The 23439-nt window shown below is 39.4% G+C and overlaps 1 protein-coding gene across 1 annotated transcript in view; it reads right to left on the reverse strand.

The window, feature by feature from the left end:
• Positions 1–23439, reverse strand: part of SEMA3C (semaphorin 3C) — a 156729-nt gene that overhangs the window by 56868 nt on the left and 76422 nt on the right. The window contains exons 3-6 of the mRNA XM_066592009.1: positions 20652–20812; positions 14672–14734; positions 5216–5335; positions 2928–3018 (exon numbers count right to left, since the gene is read on the reverse strand). Coding sequence (XP_066448106.1) covers positions 2928–3018; positions 5216–5335; positions 14672–14734; positions 20652–20812 — 435 coding nt within the window. The remainder of the gene's footprint in view (positions 1–2927; positions 3019–5215; positions 5336–14671; positions 14735–20651; positions 20813–23439) is intronic.

A 23439-nucleotide genomic window follows, 5' to 3' on the forward strand; every position in this document is an offset into this window, starting at 1 on the left:
CCCCAAAGATGGCAAAATTACGGTGTTTTCCCCATTTCACTCCACTTTTATAAAGTTTTTCAGTACATTATATGGTATATCAAATAGTACTGTTGAAAAATACAATTTGTCTTGCAGAACATAAGGATTTTTTTTGAAAGCTGGGAGGAAAAAAACAAAAACAAAACAAAAAAAAGAAATGCATCCTTAAGGGGTTAAGCCATTAAACTATTGTTATGTTATATTAAAAACAACTAAACCCATTGGTAAGCAATTAAAAGTGGAAAAACATGGCACAGAAAGTCATCACAATGCATTAAAAGTCATATTAAAAACTCTGATACATCTTTATGTTTCCTACATGTCATAAATCAAATGAAAGCCTATTTAGACACAACGATATCGCTCAAAAGCCATCTTTTGAGTGAAAATCGTTGGGTATAAATATGCCCACCTTTCACTTTTCTGCCAAAGGATGGATTGCAGTTTATAAGCAGGACCACATGCTGTGTTCTGCCCGGGGAGTGCTGATTACATTGTCTCAGCTGTCAGCCCCGTGGCAGAACAAAGGGAATCTATTCAGAGAACAGTGAGAGGTCTGTTTCCTGAATACAGCTTCCGGTGGCTCACACGCTACTAATTGGTACTAATCGGCATTAGTACCAAGTAGTAGTTTATGCAAAATAATCGCTCAAAAGTCATATTTTGAGCGATCATCTTTGTGTGTAAATGCAAAAGACAGGCTTCCTCTTATAGGAGATAGACAAAATTTTCATTTAACAAACTCATGGTAAAAAGAAAAAAGCTGCGTTAAGTTCTACTGCAGGTTTTTAAACTCTCAATCACTAGTTAAGATTGGTAATTTGTTTTATGGCATATTAATCTCCAGTCATGTAAATGGCTACACTTTGTCTGTGGATATTACCTTGGGGCATGCAGCCGACTGATTAGCCGGTGATATACAGGCACAATTCATAATAGATAATAGTCCTATTGTTCTGTGCCATAACTTCAGATTACCTTAATTGCAAGAATTCAAGCTGTCACACAACACTGCTTTATTTCCGCCCATCATCACTGCTAACACTTTCTATCATGTATTGTAAATTAAAGGGACTGAATGCCCCCATATGCAGTTAGGATTCTGAACTTTTGTACCCATTTCTCAGTGCAGGAATATTATAATGTTAGTGGAGTATTACAGGTCTGCATACAGGTATCTCATTTGTGCAAATGCTACTAGCCTTTTTAGGTTCTTTTACACGGAGCAAGAAATCGTTCCAATGAGCGAATGATGATAGTCATTTCCTTTAACCTCTTCCCCCCAAGAGAGTAAATATAGAGAGCAGGAGTTCCTGTGAATGGGTGTACACTTACATTTTATAGATGTGTGGACTCTGAAGCTTAGCCCACACCAGCCGCAGCGGGAGACAGCTGTGACTGACTGTGGGCCTTCTGCTTTTAACTCTTTACCTGCCACAATCAATGTTGATCGTGGCACGTAAAAGGTTCACAGAGGAGGGTGCACCCAGCTTGACGTCATCAGTCCTCTCCCATATAATGGTGGAGGGCCGATGGGTTGTCATAGCAACCAGATGCCAGTCAATGGTATTCAGGTCTGCCAAGGCTTGTGATCACTATAATAAGATACAAAAGTACTGCAGCATATTATCAGAGTGATCATAGAATCGCAGGTTCAAGTCGTGTGTCCTACCGCAGTGTTTCCCAACTCCAGTCCTCAGGGCCCCCCAACAGGTCATGTTCTCAGGATATGCTGTAGTAAGAATACCTGTGGCAATGTCTGAGGCACTGACAATAATTACATGTCCTGTACAATACTGAGGAAATCATGAAAACATGACCTGTTGGGGGGTCCTGAGGACTGGAGTTGAGAAATACTGCCCTACAGGGACATAAGACATTAAAAAAAAAATTGTAAGAAACTAGTAAGAAAAAAAAACCAAAAAACAAAAACAACCTTTTCCCCTGATTTTCCCCTCGCTTAGAATAAATAAATAAAAACCCACGTTTGGCATTTTCGCATCCATCAAGACCTGCACAAGAGATTGAACATACACTTTAGCCTGCATGCCAAATGCCATGAAAAGAAAGCAAAAAAAATGGAGCCAAAATGCTTTCCTGTTAATTTTGCCTCACCCCCCCCCTAAAAAAAAACTAAACAAAACACAAGAGCCATATGAACGCTAAAATGGCTCCAATAAGCAGCAGCTCATCACACAAAAAACAAGCCCTCACAGAGCACCGTCACAGGAAACATATGGAAAAATAAGTAATAAAAGTTCTGGGCCTTTGCAACAATGCGAAAAAAAAAAATTTTCAAAAATTTTTATATATTCATCCCTGCCCTATGCAGCCAAAAAATGGTAACAATAAAAACTACAGCTTACCACACAAAAATAAAAGCCCTCATATAGCCAAGTCAACCCGGAAATTTTAAAAAATTTACAGCTTTTGAAAAGTGGAGATAAAAATCCACCAAATATCATCACATCCTTTCGTATAAAATAGGAATGTCACTAGGGGGTAAAAATGCTTTCAGTTTACAAATGTATAATTATTTAAATTGGGTGACACCCTCTGTGACATTTATAAGCCCTAATAAGGCAAATGGAAAAAGGTAATCTAGTGAGGCAACTTTTACTAACAGTATATAAAACCATTGTAAAATAAGTATAGTAGTGCCCTGATGGTAGATTTATCTCATGGTGATCCTATTTTCTAGCATGTTGTTCCTCATACCACTAGGTGCTCTCAGAGTAATCTTCAAGAGATCAATTTTCAAAGAGGGAGGGATGTGTTTCTTAAATGTGATTCTGTTTGCGTTTGTCCTTTTTTTGGTAGGTCTTGGCTTCCTAACGCATCGTCCGCACACGTACGTCTGCTCTAAGGCATAAGAATATGCTGCATAATAGAAATCACATACTCACTGATCATAACAGAAACGGTGTTCACTTTTGGGTTGAAAGAACATCGGCCTTTTCCTGATTCATTCTTGGTATCTATTAAAAATAAATGATCCTAGAAAATGACAGAACGACAGTATAAACATCAATAAAACACGTGTTGTGCAACTCACTTTCAGTTGTAGCAATGACGGGCTGATGGAAATCCAAGAGGTTTAACGCCATTGAGCTGCTACAATGTTTGATACTTTCTAGGCAACAAATCTGCAGCACATGCTTTTAAATAGGCTTTTGTCTATGAAATAGTGAATAGTGTCTTTGATTTTTAGCGTGACTGTGAAGAATGGATGTTTCCTGTGACCTTTCATGAAGTACATTCTTGTAGTGTCAGACATAAACCTAGTACAGAGGGCGGCCTGGTAAATCCCTCCAATATCCCAATGGACGACACAATCATTCAACCAGGCAGTATGGCATAGATCACGCTGCTCATCGGTGCGTGTTTTTATAGATTTTGTAAAATGTCATTTAAATGAATTGTAGTCGCCCATCTTGTACTCGGTGTTGCTGTCAGATCGGTCTACAGTTTGAGTAGAAACAAATTTTGTCCTCCTCTTGAAGAGCTACCGTATATACCGGCGTATAAGATGACTTTTGAACCCTGAAAAATCTGCTCTGAAGTCGGGGGTCGTCTTATATGCCGGTAATCCAAAAAAAATAAAGTGTCAAAAAAATAAAATCATTACTCACCTCCTCCGGCATTCTGCGGCGCTGCTGCAGGCTGTCGCTCCCTCCTGGTCCCCGGCAGAGCATTGCTTTCTGGACGCAGGGCTTGAAATCCCTGCCTCCAGAAAGCTAATACTGTGATTGGCTAACACACGCTGTTAGCCAATCACAGTCATTCAAAGACATCATTGAATGGCTGTAATTGGCTGAAGGCGCACATGTGTTAGCCAATCACAGCCATTCAATGATGTCATTGAATGGCTGTGATTGGCTGACAGCGTGTGTTAGCCAATCAGAGTATTAGCTTTGTGGAGGCGGGGATTTCAAGCCCAGTGTCCAGAAAGCAATGCTCTGCCGGGGACCAGGAGGAAGCGACAGCCTGCAGCAGCGCCGCAGAACGCCGGGGGAGGTGAGTAATGATTTTTTTTTTTGCTCCACTGTATTCCAGGATTATAAGGTGACAGTTGGAGGGTTGTCTTATACGCCCCATCGCCTTATATGCCGGAATATACGGTACATTAAACGGAGTTGTCCAGAACATAAATGTATTCGTAAAGGCAAGACATTTGCATGAACTTCGTATGTTTGGCCAAGCTCACACGGGTGGATTTGTATTGCGGATTCCGCAATAGAGATCCGCGGTAATATACGGGCATTGAAAGGCATGCATTTTTGATTTTTCACACTCGCAGATTCAAATAGCTTATTCTGCAAGTTGAAGATAAATTGCATCATGCTCTATTTTGCCGCTGAATCCGAGCGGACGGCCTCCATTGATGTCAATGGAGGCCATCTGACTCACAGTCCATACACAATTAACATTGTATATGGGCTTTGGTTACCCAAGTCATTTCTAATGGACGGCTTGGGAAATGCAAACAAACAAAAAGAAAACAAACTGTACTTCACATGACTACCCGCGAGCCTCTGCGGTCATCTGCAGTACAGTTATAGGAGGTACACAGGGTCACCGGCTGGGCTCACAGCTGGAATCCACTGTGGGCCTCCCGCAAGCAGAATGCGACCCGCACGTGTGAGCCCAGCCTTAGTGTGGGTTACCTTCCCTATTCTAAAAAAGTACTGATAGGTAAATAGACCCAAGAGTGTGTCTAAGTTAGGAAATTAGATTGTAAACCCAATCGGGGACAAACTTTATTCACAATCTCTGCAGAGTGCTGCAGAATATGTTGGTACTTTAAATTATAAATATATATAATTACAGTTTTATAAATCACTTGTAATATGTGATTAAAAATATTTGTTACATATCCAAAATGTACAAAGTGTATTTGTAAATTGTGAAAAGGATCAGTGACTACCAATATATAGAGGCTGGTGTCACATACACGATTGAAAGAGCAAAAGCACAAATCTGCGTCCAAGCCCTGAAGCACAGGGATGGTGTTATGTCATTTGACTATTGGTTACACCACTATTGAATGGAGCTTGGGTAGAACATTTAATGATAAGTAGTTTTGTTTTTTATACAGTAGATGTTTGATATACCTAGAAAACTTAATTTCTTAATTTAAAATCCTTTTTTTTAATAAACATAACAGATGACTGAATTGTAGTATGTACTATACCTCAGACCTGCGCCCTCGGTTGACATATGTACAAATAGGACTGAAGGCTCCACTTCCACAAATGTATAGATGGGTTCTATTGTAGCTCTGAATTACACGTACAAAATTGCCGCAACCATGCTGGAAGAATAAGAAATAGATTTTATATGATTATATTGAGGTTCTTCAGCAAAAAATATGGCCTCTAATCAGATGGGCTTTGAGTTTATAACTTGGCACAACCCCTTTAACGTTATTATAAAAGTTGATAAAGTCCGCAGAATGGGAAATACCTTTATGATCAGTGGGGGTCTGCTGTGACCCCAACCAATACCAAGAACGGGGTTCTGGTCAGTCCCTGAATTAATGAAGCTCTGCTCTATTCTTCTGGAGACTGACTGGACCACAGTTCTCAGGATTGGTCTTCGACCGATCTGCAAACCAATTCTAAGCTCCTGACTGCAGGGTCGCTTTAAAGGAATTTTCTCACCAGGTTCATGAAGTTTGACTTGGAGCTGAGCTTTGAGTCAATGAGGCTGGCTATGCTGGCCTCTTCCCACCTGTAGCATGACAGCTCTCCCTATACGCAAAAGTAAGACAGCTTTTAGTCTGCATAATTTGGGAGGGGAGAAGCAGTCACGTCCCACCTCCGTGACTCAGAGCTCAGTTCAGAGTTAAACTTCATGAACCTGGTGACAGAATCCCTTTCAAGTAGATTCCATTATATCTTCTTATATAATAAATAGCCAAAGACATCGCTTTCTTAGTCAAATATCATGGATCTTAGAAACATGTAGTGACTACATAGTGCACACCCATATTTTGTAATAAGTAGGATTATCTACTATTTGCAATTTGCCTGGACACATTCTACAGATAATAAATAGTTATTTAATGATGATTCAAACATTAGCACATGATAAATACCACCAGTTCATTATGGCCAGTCCTCACATGTAATTGGTGAATTAGTTCATGCAGGAAATTGCTCACATTAGATTCACTCTTTACTTGGCCATCGCCCTTATACAAACACAATATTTTTATTTCAGTCGAATTCCTATAAATGTTCCATAGGCCACCTTCACACACATTTTTTCAGTGTTTTTTTTTTTTTGCTTATAATTAGATGATGTATTTTCCCTAGCATTTTTACGCCTCTTTCAGACAAGCAGATTTCTAAAATGTTCATAATACAGATCCATTAAACTGACATATTATATTACACATGAAACTATATCAATAGGTTATCAGTATTTCATCTGTATTTGCATTCGTATCTCGCAGCGTCCAGAATAAAAAGAAAAAAACATACATATGAGCCATTGGCTACTAAACTAAAAAATGTAGGAGAAAATAACATTTTTAGTCTCCAAATTTAAATACATGTGTAATAATGTGATAAGAAATGAGACTAACCACATGCAGTGCCCTGCGTCTCCCTCCTCATCCCTCCATTTCTGTTTTATACAACTATTAGTTATAATAGCTAGGCCAGACCTATGAACTAGAATATAATTACCATAATACTGCTCACTGTTTATAAGAACACAACTTAGAGGGTATCTAAGAGAGCGGAGCATTACTAGTACAGGCATCTATTGTAGGTGAATGTCCGTGGAACCCTTCTGAGGCAGTATACCAGCCAATGGTTTTCCAACTTAAAAAAATAAAATAAAAAAAAAATCACTGGAGTTGAGCACAACCTTCACTAACAACATGGGCTGGTATACTGCCGTGATTTTCGAGTAGCGTCGGTACTATTTTTAGGTGTTTAGCGCTCCTCATCAATGATAGTAAAACATGTCAAAGCGTCGAGATGTGTGAGCGAGGCCTTGGTGAATCCTGTCTGAGCAGGGGGTTGGACTCTATGACCCTGGAGGTCCCTTCCAACTCTACCATTCTAGGATTCTATCATTAGTGTGTTTTGTTCAGTAGCGGTGTGCAGGGAATATTTATTCACTGTATAGTGGTTACATTCGGCGTCCTGCTATAGTGGCATAAATGTTGCAGGTTTGTAAAAATTTTTTTATGACGGGGTACATATTTCTTGAGGCTGCTGCCCCTCATCTTTTATGACCATTGCAACACTCCTCCCCTGATTTTATTTACTTTGGAAGTTCAGAAATTTCAGTCAGAATTTAGATGCAGAATCCATGTCTGAATCCTGAGCACGTGAACATGGCCTTAGTTTTCTTAATACTTCTTGCTTCCATTGCAATCACTCCAGTTTAAAAAGTTGGCCTGTATTCTCGGTGGGGTATGGGATTTAGATTTAGTTTCCATCCTAAATACATCAAAAAGTCCATTCTCTACAGCCAGGACATTAGATACAACTGGATCTGCTCCAACTCAACAGACAGGGAGGAACATCTATACCATCTTAAAAGGACATTTTTAAATCAGGGCTACCATCCCACCTCAATTGATGACCAAATCACTAGAGCCACCAGGATACCCAGAAATCAACTGTTCCAATACACAAAGAAGGAAGGAAACAATCGTGTACCTCTAGTAGTGATCTACAATTCACAGCTAGAGGTGCTAAGGAAGACCACAAAGGATACTCGATCGTACATAAGGATGAACGTCTGAGAACCATTTTCCCGGACCCTCCGCTTTTGTGTTACAGGCAACCTCCTAATTTGAGGAACTTTATAATAAGGAGGGCATTGCCCTTTGACACACAAAAAAGAACTTATCCCTGCAATGTAAGGAGCTGCAAGACCAGCTGTAATGTCCTGACCTCGGACAGGATACAAATCCCCAACACACAGCAAGACTATAAGATACAGGGGCATTCACATGTTCCACGTCTGATGTGTGTACGTGATCCTGTGCAATAAAGGTCTTGTTGGGGTCCTTTATGTTGGAGAAACAGGACAGAAACTGAAAGCGAGGATGAGATCTCATCACCACACAATTAAAGAAAGAAAGAAAGAAAGAAAGACAGAATTACCGATGGCCAAGCACTTTTCTAGTCACAAACACATGAAAGTAGCCATAATAAAAGGCAATTTCAAATCATAAAGCCATAGAACAATTTTTGACACTTTCAACAGAGGCCTAAATTCTTCAAGAGGATTCATGCTTGTCTGGGAAGTATGAGAAATCTATAGCACAGATAACACTCTGGCCAGGGGACCCCCTAACACTAATTCAGAAACCATAAAACATTCACATCTTTATCAGTGGACTATTTAAGTATCTTTTTATTCCTCTACTAATCCTATTTTGATAATAAGTGTTTTTAAGTGCAAATTAATCACATCATGTCTGTGCCTTTTTCATTATGCCTGAGGAACCCTGAGTAGGTTGGAAAGCTCACAATAACATCATGTATTAATAAGGTATCATATCTACAAGATTATGTGGTTTCTCTTGCTGAAAACTATCACATTTAGATTTCTTGAAATGCTGGTTAAAATAAATGATCAGCGAGGTGGTAACAAATTTATTAAACCCATTGAACCATATCTATAGGTTCTTCCAACTTGACAAATCACTGAACCATCATACAGTGAAGATAATCTTGTCCCAAACCACAATGCATGGTTTTTAGTCATTAAAGGGTTTGTGAAAAAAATCATGGCTGCTGTGAATGGAAACTGGCTGCAATACCAGACAGAACCGTAAGACAAAGGTGGCGCTGTATAGATGAAAGCAGCCATGTTTTGCTAACCCTGGTCAACTCCTTTAATTGTGACAAACTCCTTCAACACACTTCAACAGCGCCACATTTTAACCTGGTGGCAACATTTGGTACTATTTCTTTTGTTCGAGAAATCTAAACCCCATACTTCACTGAATATACATACTAACGTTTATTGGGTTCTGTCCTACAGTTTTTTTTGCAAGTGACCTCTGAACAACTCTAGTTTAATTATAATCACCCTGTACATGACATTGTGTCTGTTTATTGTCTTCAAATGGCAATTTCTATATTAGACAACAGGTAAGGTAGTGTAGGAGTGGGAAATGTTACAGTCCGGAATTGTTGGGGACTTCCAGTGTTATTTCAATCAGGTATTAGTAACGGCAGACACGTTTACATTTCTTTACCGCAGTAATCCATTAAACCAGACATTACAGTAATATGAGGCATTGTAAGCGGTCTGCTATTACTGCACTGTCAAACTTCTTCTTTGCAGTGACATAAAACCTTAACAGTTTAACCGGTTTATTCCCATATAAGAATATCTTGACTATGTACTCCAGAGTCGTGCAAAGCAAGTTTGATATTCAAGTACAACCAAAAATGGGAAGTATTTCATCTTCCTAATATTATGACTAGTAATAAAATTATGCCTTATCAATGAAGATTATACACTACAGCTCATTAAAAACGGTATTCCTGAGATTGAGGGAAGTTTTTAAAATGTCCATAACGTTTTCACTTATTGCCATTATTTTAAACATCTACGTGATTCATTGAACTGAATTGCAGTACTTTCTTTTGCTAACCTGCGTCACAACTTTGTTCCAGCCAACTTCAGATTTCTACAGTGTTATTTAAAATAGCGCTGGGGAAAAAAACTACATCTCCCACAATGCCCCACTGCCAGTTACTGACGGGTGTGCAAACTGTGTCATGATTACAGCATGTGAAGGCAGTGAGCAGGCTGACCAGTAAAACTGCGAAGCATACAGGTCATAACCATTTGATACCAATGGAGAACTAAGTGGGGGAAAGAGACCACCGCTAAAGTAATATCTCTGCAGCGTTGTAAAACAAGTTATATTATATTGCAAAATGATTATCTTATGATGCATATGACTTTCATTTGTCTTCCTGCACCAAAGCAAAGATACAGTTTGGCGCCCCCCCCTCTAAGCAATTAATGTAACTTAACTTTTTTCTTGACTTTCTTCCTACACTGCAGAGTCAGGATCTGGACACATGAGGATAAGATTCTACAGTAAGGCTTTTGGGCAACCATGGTGCAGCTGAAATATACACCGAACAGCATGTTGGCATGATTTGTAAGTGGATTGTTATTGGCTGTGTGGTTTTGCAGGTAAGGATGCCGTTTACTGGCAAAACTCTGCAGCCATTTATCAATTAATTTGAAATCACACCAAACAGTATCTCGGTACGGTTCTTGGCGGTACTGTGACCATGCTGCTCTGTGGCTCTACTCAAAGCCCAAAGATGTAGCTAAAGGATCATGGTTCAACAAATTCAGTTTAGGGCTCCTCCGTGCAACTTTTTTTCATGGCTGCTGGCAACATTCCAGTAGTAATTTTCGACTGGCTCTCTTAGGCTGTTCATATGGGGTAAATTTAACACAGTCAGTGGGAAAAATCCACATGCAATTTGCTGATACAGAAACTGCATCAAAAAGTGACATGTCACATGGATATCAAGGCTTGCATGCAGAAAAAAGCCATGCCATACATACTACAATGTAGATTCTCATTAAAACTAATAAAACTTCAGATACAGATTTCACTGTGTATTTGGTGTGAAATCAGCACAGTGAGTAACACCATGTGAACATGATCTTAAGTGACACACATGTTCAGCACCAGCAGCCAGGGGTGGTACTAGGGTCTTAAGAGATCAGGGGTGAAATGCCGAAGGCATAGTCTCAGTCCTTCCCCCGCACAGTAATAATTCCACCATTGTGCCCCTTCATAGTGATAGTGTCCTCCTATGTGGCTCCTCCACAGTAATGGTGTCCTTTTTTGTGCCTGCTCCACAGTGATAGTGTCCTGCAAATTATGTGCCCCCTCCACATTATATATTTCTCTCACCTGCTCTTATATATTCTTCATTTCCTGCACTATAGAAAAAAACTGCAAGAACCTCCCCTAACAGCATAGCCTGGAGTCTGACTCTTCCAACTCATGTGACTGAACATATGCTCATGATATCATGAAAGGTCCTTCAGCTTCTCCAGCTGCCCTCCTATGCATAGGTTTGGTCACATGATCATCACATCAAAGTACTTTTAGCTCTAAAGGTATCTCTTCCTTTGCTCTTCTGAAGCAAGCAGTCGATTGCCTCCCATTGCACCCAGGGCCTATGCCTCCTTCCCCTTCACCCCTTAGCTACGTCCCTATATTTACCTAAATTAATCCATATTCATCACAAGCTAGCTTCTTTTCTTAATTTCCAAAAAAATGACGATTTAGTGGTGCATTGATAATAATGAGCTGTAGTACATGTTACTACCATGTTTCCCCGAAAATATGACTGTCTTATATTAATTTTTGTTCAAAAAAAGTTTAACTTTTTTACATGTATAGCTGCCTGGACACTATTTAAATTGACTTTTTTAATTAACTGTTAGCAGGGCTTAATTTTGGAGTAGGGCTTATATTTCAAGCATCTTCAGAAAGGCTGAAAAATCATTTTGCATCCTCAAAAATTCTGGAAAATCATGCTAGGTCTTATTTTCAGGGAAACAGGGTAGTAGTAATACACTATAAATGATGTAAGATGCCTCTGCAGGTAAGATTATAGATATTTTCAGAAATGAAATTGCCATGATAGTCTTTTCTGTACAGACACACTATGTTCCAACAGCTGATTAAAACTTTTGGGATGGGGAAGATTTTTGAAACCTCAAAATATTGTGTACATTTCTTTAGTATATTTTTAAATATATAGAAACTAATTTAGTCAACTGTTGTTCACAAGACGGGAGAGCCCATCATAAATCTTTTTTAATGTTTTATAGGTCAAATCTGACTTGCAATATTTCCCCCTTACTGCCCAGTGTAGTACATATGAAACATACAGATCTGGGTCTTTCTGTGCCCCCCTTTACAACGCGCATACAGAGTTAACGGATAACAACTTCATTTTCACGAGGTGTTCATGAGATTTACTACCACAGCTACTGAACTGACAGCTATTTCTTTTATTTAGTGGTAACAACTGCCCGCCTTGACTTAACAATAATGGGAGGTTATAAAGGCGCCATTCCAATTACTGCTGTCACTGAATACGAATATAATCTTATTCACACTCCTGACTTGTAACAATGTGCAGAACTGAAATGTGTTTTATCACTAGCTCACCCAATCATTTAATACTATTCACTAGCACTGGTAGCAGCAGCCACAATGCACTAAGTCCCTTGTCTAGAACATGTAATGGTGTGTTGCAGAGGACAGTAGGTGCTACATGACAAAATGCTTCTTCTATAGCGTCTTATACATTTGGAGGGCCAATCCATCCAGTGAATTGTTTTTATTCATTATGAAACTATCCTTTCAAGCACATAAATTGGCTATTACCACCTTTCTATATGAAACTCCTGGAATCTTTCTGCTCAGGTGGTCATGTGATCTCAATATGACCAGCTCAGATTTACTTGGGTTTATGTGTTCTCAAACTAGTCCGTTTCTCAGTTAGCATAACTCCTGTGTGATATTACATCTACTCCGTTTTCCTACTCCAAAAATAAGCCCTAGCATGATTTTTCAAGATTTTTGAAATATATGCCCTACTTCAAAAATACACCCAAGTTACAGCTAATAAAAAAGTCAATTTAAATAGTGTTCAGGCAGCTATACATGTAAAAAAGTAAATCTTTTGGAGCAAAAATTAATAAAAGACCCTGTCTAATTTTCAAGGAAACCGGTACATTTACATCCTGTGTGTTTGTGGTTTGCATGGAGGAGGATCTGTAGTCAATCCCACTCCATACAATGCAGGTGCCGACTCTTTCTCACAGCAGACACCCGCCAGCAACAGCCATGAACCACACTAACTCTGATCGCAGCTGTTAACCCTATAAATGCTGCAGTCAATTCTTACAGCAGTATTTAAATCCCTTGATTGGTTATGTAGAGTACTAAACGCCCCACCCCGTCCCACCATAAGATCTTGAGGTGCCGTTTGGTTGCCATAGCAGCCCAGTGCCTTCTGAATGCCCCCAGAACTGTCATGGCTGATTGCTCACCAAGCTATGCATGTCAGATCATAGTACAATGTAATACCATGGTATTACATTATATTACAGGAGCAATCAAATGATCGCAAGTTCATGTCCCCTCTAGGGACTAAAAAAATATATATAACAATGACTTAAAAAAAACATTTTTAGAAAAAATAAAAAAAAGGTATTAAAAGAGTGGCAATCACACGTGCTGTTTAATGGGATCACTAGAGATAGCTGAGCACTTTGCTGGCAATCCCTTTAAGCCGTAATATGGCTCTGTTTGGCACACTCTTAAGGGCCATTTACACGGAACGATTATTGTGCAAAATTAGTTCAAACAAATGAAATAGCGAAATAATAGTTACATCTAAATGTAAAAACATTTTTTACTATTTGTTTACTTTTCATTATTGCTGACTTATTAAAATCATTGTGGAATCACTGAATTCTCGCTGCATGTAAACGCGCCCTGCTCGACATAGGATGTGAGGCGCTGAGAGGCCGGCAAGAACCCAGTGGTGATCTGCCTGTCTAAAGACTATGCACAAGCGCTAACAACCTTAGCAGTGACGTCAGTGCTTATGCAGTCGTTCATCCAACAGCTTGTGTATCGTTTTTTTAATTTTGATACAGTTGTTTGAACCAAACACATGCCTGTGTCAAAAAAAAAAAAAGGATAAAGACTTGAAATTTCTTTTGTATGTATGTCTGTGTCTGGCTCAAAAAACTGCTACAAATGTGTGATTAGAGCCTTAGTAATGCATGGGACCTTTCCTTTACCACTGTAAGCCACCAACTTCAAATTGTGGCTTGCTCATCATCAGATGCTGTATACATACTACACATAACGGGGCAGAATACAGAGCGGTCTAGGAATATGTGCCTAATAAAACGAACTTTGCATTTGGCTTTATTTCTTGCTACATCTGCACCCAGATCTTTTAATATAATGTGTTAAAAAAAGAAAGAAGTGAAAGGAACAAATTAAAAGTCCGTAACGCCTGGCAATTAACAGATAATAAATGTACAAAGATCTGGAGCAGTTTCCATCTGTTTGGCTGTATAAAGACAGCACTTCTGGCTTTTGCTCTTGGTAAAGAATTTGCAGTTTATCATACATCCCTTCATGTAAAAGCCATCTTGTCTCCATGGGAAGATTACCTGAGTGGCTATTAGAGAGAACACTTACCAAGGGGACATACTTAAGATCTGCTCTTGCTACGGTATCGCTTGATGTAGCAGTTTTATTGAACATTGTAGTTTACATGTAATAACAGTGACATACGATGTGCCAACATGCCTACATATTAATATTCATAAGGATTAAGATACATTTGAGGAGAATTAATTCAGGAATTAACAAACGGCATCTGTTTCGCTTGATGAATGTACATATATTACTTCTTCAATTATGTGTACAGAGCTGGATTAGAACTCACAGGTTGTTCTTTGGAAATTAGTGCTCAAATGCTTCTACTCCACAGGGGATAACTAGTGAAAACTACACCCTTTATTTAATTTTCCTTTGGCTGTAGTGGCCTCAACCTGACTCACAGAACAAGCATTTTCCTCACTGACTTACTGTGGGATCTTTGCCAGCCATCTTGCACTCTTCAACTTTGTTTGTAGAAGCCGGCCAGAAAACCTGATTGCAAGCAAAAAAGAGAGAACACACACAATATTATTTTTTTTTTAAAAGCCGTGTTTGTACTATGTGCGTCCTGCTGCAACTTAGTAGAACTTAGTAGATTTTGAGAACAAGCATACAAAGCATAGAAAATGAATGCAATGAAATTAGGCTGAGCTCATACGACCAGATCAGATTCGGCTGTGAACCCAGCCGGTGACCCTGCGTACAGCAATTAATTGTATTGTGTATGACCACAGAGGCCTGCAAGTGGTCATGTGCAGTACAGGTTTTTCTTGTTTGAATTTCCCGCACCTTTGCTTAGCGATGATACGGGTATCCACAGCCCATATGCAATGTTAATTGCGTATGGGCTGTAGGTTGAACGCCTTCACTGACATCAATAGAGGCCTTCCGCGCGATTTCCGTGGTAAAACAGAGCATGCTGTGATTTTTTTTCTACTAGCAGAATACGCAATTTATATACGCGAGTGTGAAGGAAATCTTGAAAATGCATGGCTTTCAATGTCTGCAATTTACCGCAGAAAATCCACATGGATACTGATCGCGGAATCCGCAATACAAATCCAGTCGTGTGAGCCCGGCCTTATTCAGCCTTTAACAGGTATTTTAATCAGCATGTCCGTATTTAAATGATCCGTATTATAGGGTCAGTGATAATCGGTGTTTTTCACATGGTCATAAAATAAGCACATTTTTCAGATATGCAGCACACTACTTTTATCCATTTTATCCAGAATTGCAAGCATGCATCTGTATGTCATCAGTATTGCATCCATATTTCAGAATTTTTGTTCCTCCATGGAAGAAAGCCCATGAGTAGAACAGATCCATATCATGAAAAAAAAAAGAGGTTTGGTACGGTAATAGCCAGTAGAGCAAAATGTGATTGTGCTCAGTAAGATAAACCAAGTAATCTTGTAGATCTGTTAACTTTTAATGGCTAACAAAAATACATGATGTTAATGCGAGCTTCCGAATCTACGCAAGGTTCTTCTTCAGGCTTAAAAGAAAGATTTTAAGCCTGAAGAAGAACCCTGCGTAGATTCGGAAGCTCGCATTAACATCATGTATTTTTGTTAGCCATTAAAAAGGTATCATATCTACAAGATTACTTGGTTTCTATTACTGAGAACAATCACATTTAGATCCATATTACAAATGCAACACTAAAGACCAGCTGCAATATCTATAAAGCGACATCTCTAGTCTGCACAGTGTCATCTTTACACCTGGCCATGTATAGTAATATGGAGGAAAGCTCTAACCCTCCCCATGCATTATAGGACTCCAGCTAAATAGTGAAGGGTGTATCTGGCTATAAGTGGTAACTGTCTCCAAACATTACAGAGTTACATAACTTCATTATACAATGAGTAACATTTACATAAGAGGAGATAATCTCTGTATGACAGATATCTTCAGCCACTTCATATTTAGCATAGCGGGATGACAATAGGAAAGATAAAATATGTAACTATAGCCAAAATTAGTCAGTTTGGCAACGAATTTATATGTGATGACATCTTTTGCGGTTATGCTTTTGTTTATATTGTGTAAGGCTTTAGTGAGTCATTCACTGTAGGAATTCCAATGCACTGGTACACGTGAGCAAACGAACCATAACAACTGCATTACCCACCTGCCTTTAACGATTACAAATACAGGTTTGCAGAATACACTTATGTTACTTTATCCATGTAATATTACTGTAAATGGGCCCAACATTTCTCCTTTTGCAGGACCCTCTAGAACCATGAGACGTGTAAGACGGCACTAAAACAATGCAAGCATTGAGTATAAATCTGGATTCTATATCATCTGTAACACTCTCGCTTCATAAATCTTCAAGAGGGAGAGACATTTATTAAAACCTGGTGCTAGTGCTCAATTACACATGAAATATAGCATTCTGCAACAATGAAGAAGGAGCCCTTTGTTCACTCCTAGTGTGTATCAAAACAAACCAGGGCTCCTCATTTTCTAAATATCTACTCTTATCGAGGTTTCCATGTTAAGAAGTTATTATACATGTTATAAATATTATACAGGTATACAATTTAATGAAGTCAATCAGCAGGCACCCCCTACTTCCTCATAGCCTGTAGCTTTTGCAAGCATGGTCCTCACTCTATTGGTTTATACTGGATGTCTTATTTTGCGTAAAAATGTCATGTGTAATGCAGAGCTAAAAAGTAGACTATTAAATGTAACAAGTCTAAGGCCAGCTATCCACAGGCGTAGCGTTTTCCCACAGCGGATTTTCGCTGCGGGATAATGCTAAAGTCACCGTGAATTGCTGCAATAAACCCATCATTAATGATAGGAAAATCGCTGCCAACTCGCAGCATGCTGTTATTATACGCAAGCAGAAAATCGCGTTGATTTTCCACATGAGTGCATCGGGCTGCGCTTTCCATAGTTATCAGGAAAGCGTTCATTGCGTTACCCGCGTGCAGATTTTTGCCCAAGATAACGCAATGGAATATTGCCCGTGGATAGGAGGCCTAACCCAGGAGGAAATGCAAATTAAAACAGATTAAAATAGATAAATTGTGGGGTCCCAGTGGCATAGATCCCCAGGTCCTAAGGGATTTAAAGTAATGTGATAGACAGACCATTGTTTCTTATATCTAGGGAGACTATAGTGACAAGGTCTGTTCCACTGGTTTGGCGCATAGCTAATGCGGTGTCAATATTCAAAAATGGGTCAAAAAGTGAACCTGGAAACTACAGGCCGGTAGGTCTAACTTCTATTGTGGGTAAAATACTTGAAGGGTTTCTAAGAGATGCTGTCCTGGAGCACCTCAAGAAAAATAACCATATAACTTCATATCAGCATGGGTTTATAAGGGGTCGCCCCTGTCAAACCAACCGGATCAACTTCTACGAGGATGTAAGTTCTAGACTGGACCAGGAAGAGCCTCTGGATCTTGTAGATCTTAATTTTTTCCAAAGAGTCTGATACTGTGGCTCATAAAAGTAAAATGCGGTTAATAAAACGCAGCATTTTATCAGGGTGTGGCGATACGATCACGGTAATTTTGATCACGTATGCCCGTATCTCACGCATGTTGTCATGCACTGGCTTCCTTTTTTTTTTTTTTTTTAAACTTTCCTTGTTATGTTTCCTAGCAACATGCACTTGGGTATGTACAGCGTTTTCATACACACCCATAGAGAATAGGGCTCTATTGTGTGTAATATGCAGTAAAATAGAAGATGCTGTGTTTTTTTTACACTGCAAGAGCAGTGAGACTATGGAACAATGCTAAAGATGTGGTGACTGCGAACTCGCTAAAAAAGTTCAAGACCTGGATGCCTTTCTTGAGTGTAACACTATTACATGTTATAGTCAATGTTCTAATCACTAATTACTTCAGAAGGATGGGTGATCCAGGGAGTTATTCTGATTGCCAATAGTAGGTGAGAGGAGGTTGGTCACCCAGAACCCCATCAATTCAACTGTTAGCTAGGCTGGTACACCCATGCACAGAGCTGATTTTGGCAGGAAGCAGACAGCTCTGTTAACACTACAATGGCCAGGTTTGGTATTACAGGCAAAGTTTCCTGTAATGAAGTTAATGAATGTAATATAACATTTGGCCACCGCAGTGGGAATGATGCCATCTGCTTCCTTCCTAAATGAGCTCAGTGCATAAGTGTAGTGAACCAGAGAACGGCTGATCAGTGGGGGTCCAAGGTGACAGAGTTATGCTGATCTACTATTGAAGGCCTAACCCAATGCTAGGCTATCACTAGTTTACAATTCAACAACCGCTTTAATGAGTTATGATAACTTTCTGTAACAAAGGTTGACCTTTTTCACAAATTTTACAATAAGTTTTGTCATGTTACGATAGCATTAGCTTTTTAATGACTTAACCCCTTAGTGATGAGGCCAGTTTGTGCCTTAATGACAAATTAATTTTTTCAGGGTTTTTTTTGTTTTTTTTAACGGCGCATTCCTGGAGCCATAAATGTTTAATTTTTCTGTCGACATACACTTGAGGGCCTTTTTTGCGGGATACGTATTTTTTAATAGCAGAATTTTTGGGTAAATATAATGGGGGAAAAAAAAGAAATTTTGCCATTTGTTTTGCGGACTTCATTTTTACAGTGCACAATGAGCAAAATAAATAATGTGATATCAAAAAATTAAAATTAGCTATTTTCACCATGATTTTTCTATTTTTTTTCCATGATGTGCACTCTGTGGGTTAAATATTGTACTAACGTTTTTCTCTGGGCCATGATGAATGCAACAATACCATATAGGTGATTTTTTTTCCATAGTAAAAAGGGGGAAGGGTGGGGTTTTGACGTTTTTATTATTTTTTAAAATACTTTTTCATAGACCACCATAGCTGGCAAACCCGGAGGCTATATTCAAGTCCTGAGGTGCCATAGCAACCCTTCCTAACTCTGCAATCACATCACGTGGGACCAATGGTTGACAGAGGGAGCCCCCTCCCTGTCATCATTTTACATGCAGCGGTCAAACTGAAACAGCAGGGATCTGAGGTTTCTTCAGTCCCTGGTGTTAGAGCAAGTGCCAAGCTGTCAGACAGCCAAACATCTGCTCTCCCGGGCACAGGAGACCTGCACCAGGTTTCTCATGCGCTGCAGAATAAAGCTCTTTAATGGCTGCCTTTAAAAGACATATGGGCGGTCGTTAAGGGGTTAAGATAACTTTCTGCAACAAGATATCACAGACAAGTTACACTCTGCTATATCTGTATGTGCTCTAATGTTCTCCACCTGTAGCACACATTCTGTACTGTCTTCTACCTATACTACTGCTGTATTGCCATCTACCTTGTCAGAATAACCTGCTCCTTTGGACACCAGGTGAGAGTGGCTTTTTTCCCCCATATACGGTGCGCATTTCATTGCTATCCAGAAGAAGCTCAAATCCTTTAAATGGTTACTAAACTTTGATTATTAACACAAGTTGTCCCAAAGTGATAACAAAAGTGCAAATAACTTTACTTTGAACTGCTGGCCACTAAGGACTCCCTGCATTATAATTTGTCCAGTCCTGTTGTCAAGTGAAATCCATCTCTAGCAACTGAGATAACAAGAGGGAACACAGGAAGTAAAGACAAGAGCCAACTCATGCTGCCTACTGAGTGACTCACACAGACGGGCTTCCAGAGAAAACTTATTCTGAAAGTTCATCTGAAAAACGTAGGTACACTTTATACAAATAGTGATTCAACCGTTTCCAGTTATCTATTTAAATATTTAATTTTTTTCTCATATTTTGGGGTCTTTACTAACAATTTCTGATTTTCCATGGCATTTCTGTCTCAAGTTACAATATTTATTTTTAACATTACAACATTGTAACTTTAGGGAACATTGTAAAATGCTGAGAAATACTATATACACACACAGAATACCCTATCAGTGAAATTGTTAAAGGGGTTTCCGGGATTAAAGCATTGATAACCTATGCTCAGGATGATCATCAATAGTTGATCATCAGGGATCCGTAGCTCAGGATCCCAGCTGATCAACAGATTGAAGAGGCCATAGCACTCAGCTGGGATATACAGTCTCTTCTGAGGCCCATGACATCATATTCATAGGTCACACTGGGACTGAGCTGCTCTCAGGCTTTTAAGTGAATGGGATTGAGCTATGCAATGTACGGCGCTCCGCCTAGCACAGGCTGAAGTGACAGCAGCGCTCACCAGAACACCGCTGTCACTTCGATCAGCAAATAGGCAGGGCTCCTGAGCTGCAGACCCCTGCCAATCAACTATTGATGACCCATCGCGAGGGTAAGTCATTAATAGTTTAGGGCTGGAAAACCCCTTGAAGTATGTACAGTGTGACTGTGCATGTAGGCGTAGAAGGTGTATACCGATTGTCAGCTGTAAAGTCAACAACTATATTATTCACTTACACTTAGAGGATTGTGACTTATGTTGTTAATGTTCAGCGAAAGAATATGATCTTTGCTCCCTACGTAGATTCTGTCCTGATCTTCATCCATTAGCAAAATCCTGTAGTCCAAGGGGCTCTGAGATATACTGTAGAAATCCGATGTCTTTGTCTGTTGAAGCTCTGAAAGAAAGGAGAAAACAATTTCAGAATGGTAAATATTTACATTGGAAGAAAATGGAGAAATCCAATATGTCAACAATGTCTATAACTTCTATAATAACCTAAAGTATAGGATCCAGTAAATATTTGCTACATGCTGGATTTGTATGGCTGTATACGATTGTCAGATGAGCTATACAGTCATTCATCATAGAAGCATTGAAGGGCAGTACAATGCTGAAGGACCACACAAGATTCCCTTTTGTACTTGAAGCTGTTCTCATCACATTGCCAATAACTGGTTTCTGTTCATGTCAAAAGTTTTCTTTCAATTCTACAGTGATTTTCCATCCTGTTTGCTATCTATATATGAAGAGCACAATGGTCCCTGAACTTTAGGAATAGGCTTAGTTTTGTGGTCTGAGAATTGGCTTTACCCTAAATACATGTTTATTGTACATTAATTTAAAGGTTATTCCCAAAATTGACTTTTAATGCCTACCATAAGGTGAGAAAAGTCTGATTGGTGGGATCTCACCACTGAGATACTCATGACCCCTAGAATGGGGGTCCTGTGTCCTCATCATTGCTGGCTCACTGCACCCCTTGCAATGTTGAGCAGACTGAATGGAGCAGTGGTTGACCATGCATGGTGCCACTCCACTCATCTTCAAATGGGACTGCTGGAGGTAGCCGAGGACTTGCACTCAGCTATTTCCGTCAGCTCTATTGAAACAAATGAAGCAGCACTAGGCAAGCTGAACCCCAGCTCCATTCAATCTCCTCACTGCAGGGGGTATAGTGAACCCACTGCGAGGAGAAGAGGGGGCACAGGACCTCTATTCTAGAGATTGTGGGGGTCTTAGATGCAGATATGTCAGACAGTGGACTTTACATTGAATATAACGCTTATACCAGTCTACAGGATTTTAGTCTCATCCTTCCTTCTTGTTGCATTTGTGTTCTTATTATGAAAACAAGTTAACCAAATGCAAGTGAATGGCACACTTAATTTTCCAGAATTCCTGTATATAGAATTATTAGAATGTGGTGTATGTTATGACATAAATGGACAGCTGGGTTGAGCAATCCCAAATTGATTCCCAGAGCAAGAAGTATAAATGAAGGTGGAATGGAGCTGCTGTCAACCAGGTGGACAAGATGGGACATGGCATAGAACAACTGGATAAAAGAGCACAATGCAGCCTTCCAATCACAGCTCAGTGAAATGGTCTTCATTATATAAAATGAAAGCAATAAAATGCATTTAGAGATAGAGGGACTCTTCATCAGTTAAGCTGGGATATAAACAGCAAAACGCTGCATAGGGTAGATAGCTTAGTTATGCAGGCAGCAATTATGGAAGTGTGGCTTCTTCAGTGATGAAGAGATCCACTGCCATGTCACTGGCATGTTATGTTGTGACAAGGCCAGGGTAGAAGTGTTAAAAAAAACACATACATTTCCCAAAGGTTCCAGTCTTAAGTATTCTAAAAGACAGCCAATGACTTTTTGTAGTAAGAAAACTGTATTTCCTTGCCTCAGTGCTTTAGGTAAAACCTGATTAAATGGCATGGCTGCTGGAGTATGGAGAGTTGGGTTGGTCTCTTCTTCATTTAGCCACTCCAAGTATTTGAGAGGATTGTGGCAAATTACTTGAAAAGTTGAGATGTGCTTTAAAAGGGCAAAAGTTCACAAGCTGATGGCTCGGTTTCTTCTGGGAAAAGTTGCGTGGTGAGTAAAGCTACAGTTGTCCATTTTTTTGTTGGCATGCTATAAAATTATGGTTCAGCTACTTTGAGTTAGAGGTTTTATGTATAGTAAGTGGCTAGACAAGCATAGGATTTTATTTTGTACCACTTGTTTTCTTTTACTGCCTGAAAGATAAAACTTCTGGTGGCCAGTTGCACCACAATTGACTGGAGACGTTTGGATGTTCCAGATTTCCCGTTTATCCCAGGAGACTGCAATCCTGCTAGAAGGTGTATAATATGCTTTACATATGACACTTAGGGGGTTTTTCAACCAAAAACCTAAATCATAGAAATATACCCAAAAATACACAACTGAATTATATCTTGTGGTATATTTTTTTGGCAAGCCTTATTGGTTAATTTTTACAATAGGTTTTAGTAATGCAAAAACCTTCTATGAAGACGCTCATAGGGTACGTTCACATGTAGTGCATTTGCTCCGGGTTTCTCATTGCAATAATTTACTGCAGCCACTCACTATGCATTCTATGAAGCCAGATACTATAAAATTCATTTCATGTGATAGAGCCGAAAACTAGATGAAGTTTATGCTTGCGGAGGCCATTTTGAAATGGCCCTATCCATAATAGTTTAATTGCACCTTTTCTTAATTATTACCCCTGTGATTTCCGTTTGGTAAAAGCACAATAAATAAATAAAAAATACACTTTTTAAAACTCATTCACATTTTCCCCAAAGCAGCAGTAACAGTACAATCAGTACGTGTGAACATATCATACTAAAGCAATATACCTTCCAATGAGAGACCGGTCACTCATACATGGTGTGTATAGCCATGCTTAGTGCAATGTGAAGTCACTCCAATGCAATGGGTTTTTGGTATTCCTTTTGTCTGACCCTCAGGCTTCTTTACATGGCTGAATTTTCAGTCCA

The sequence above is a fragment of the Eleutherodactylus coqui genome, chromosome 2 (genome assembly GCF_035609145.1).
Source record: "Eleutherodactylus coqui strain aEleCoq1 chromosome 2, aEleCoq1.hap1, whole genome shotgun sequence".
In the NCBI taxonomy this organism is placed as follows: domain Eukaryota; kingdom Metazoa; phylum Chordata; class Amphibia; order Anura; family Eleutherodactylidae; genus Eleutherodactylus; species Eleutherodactylus coqui.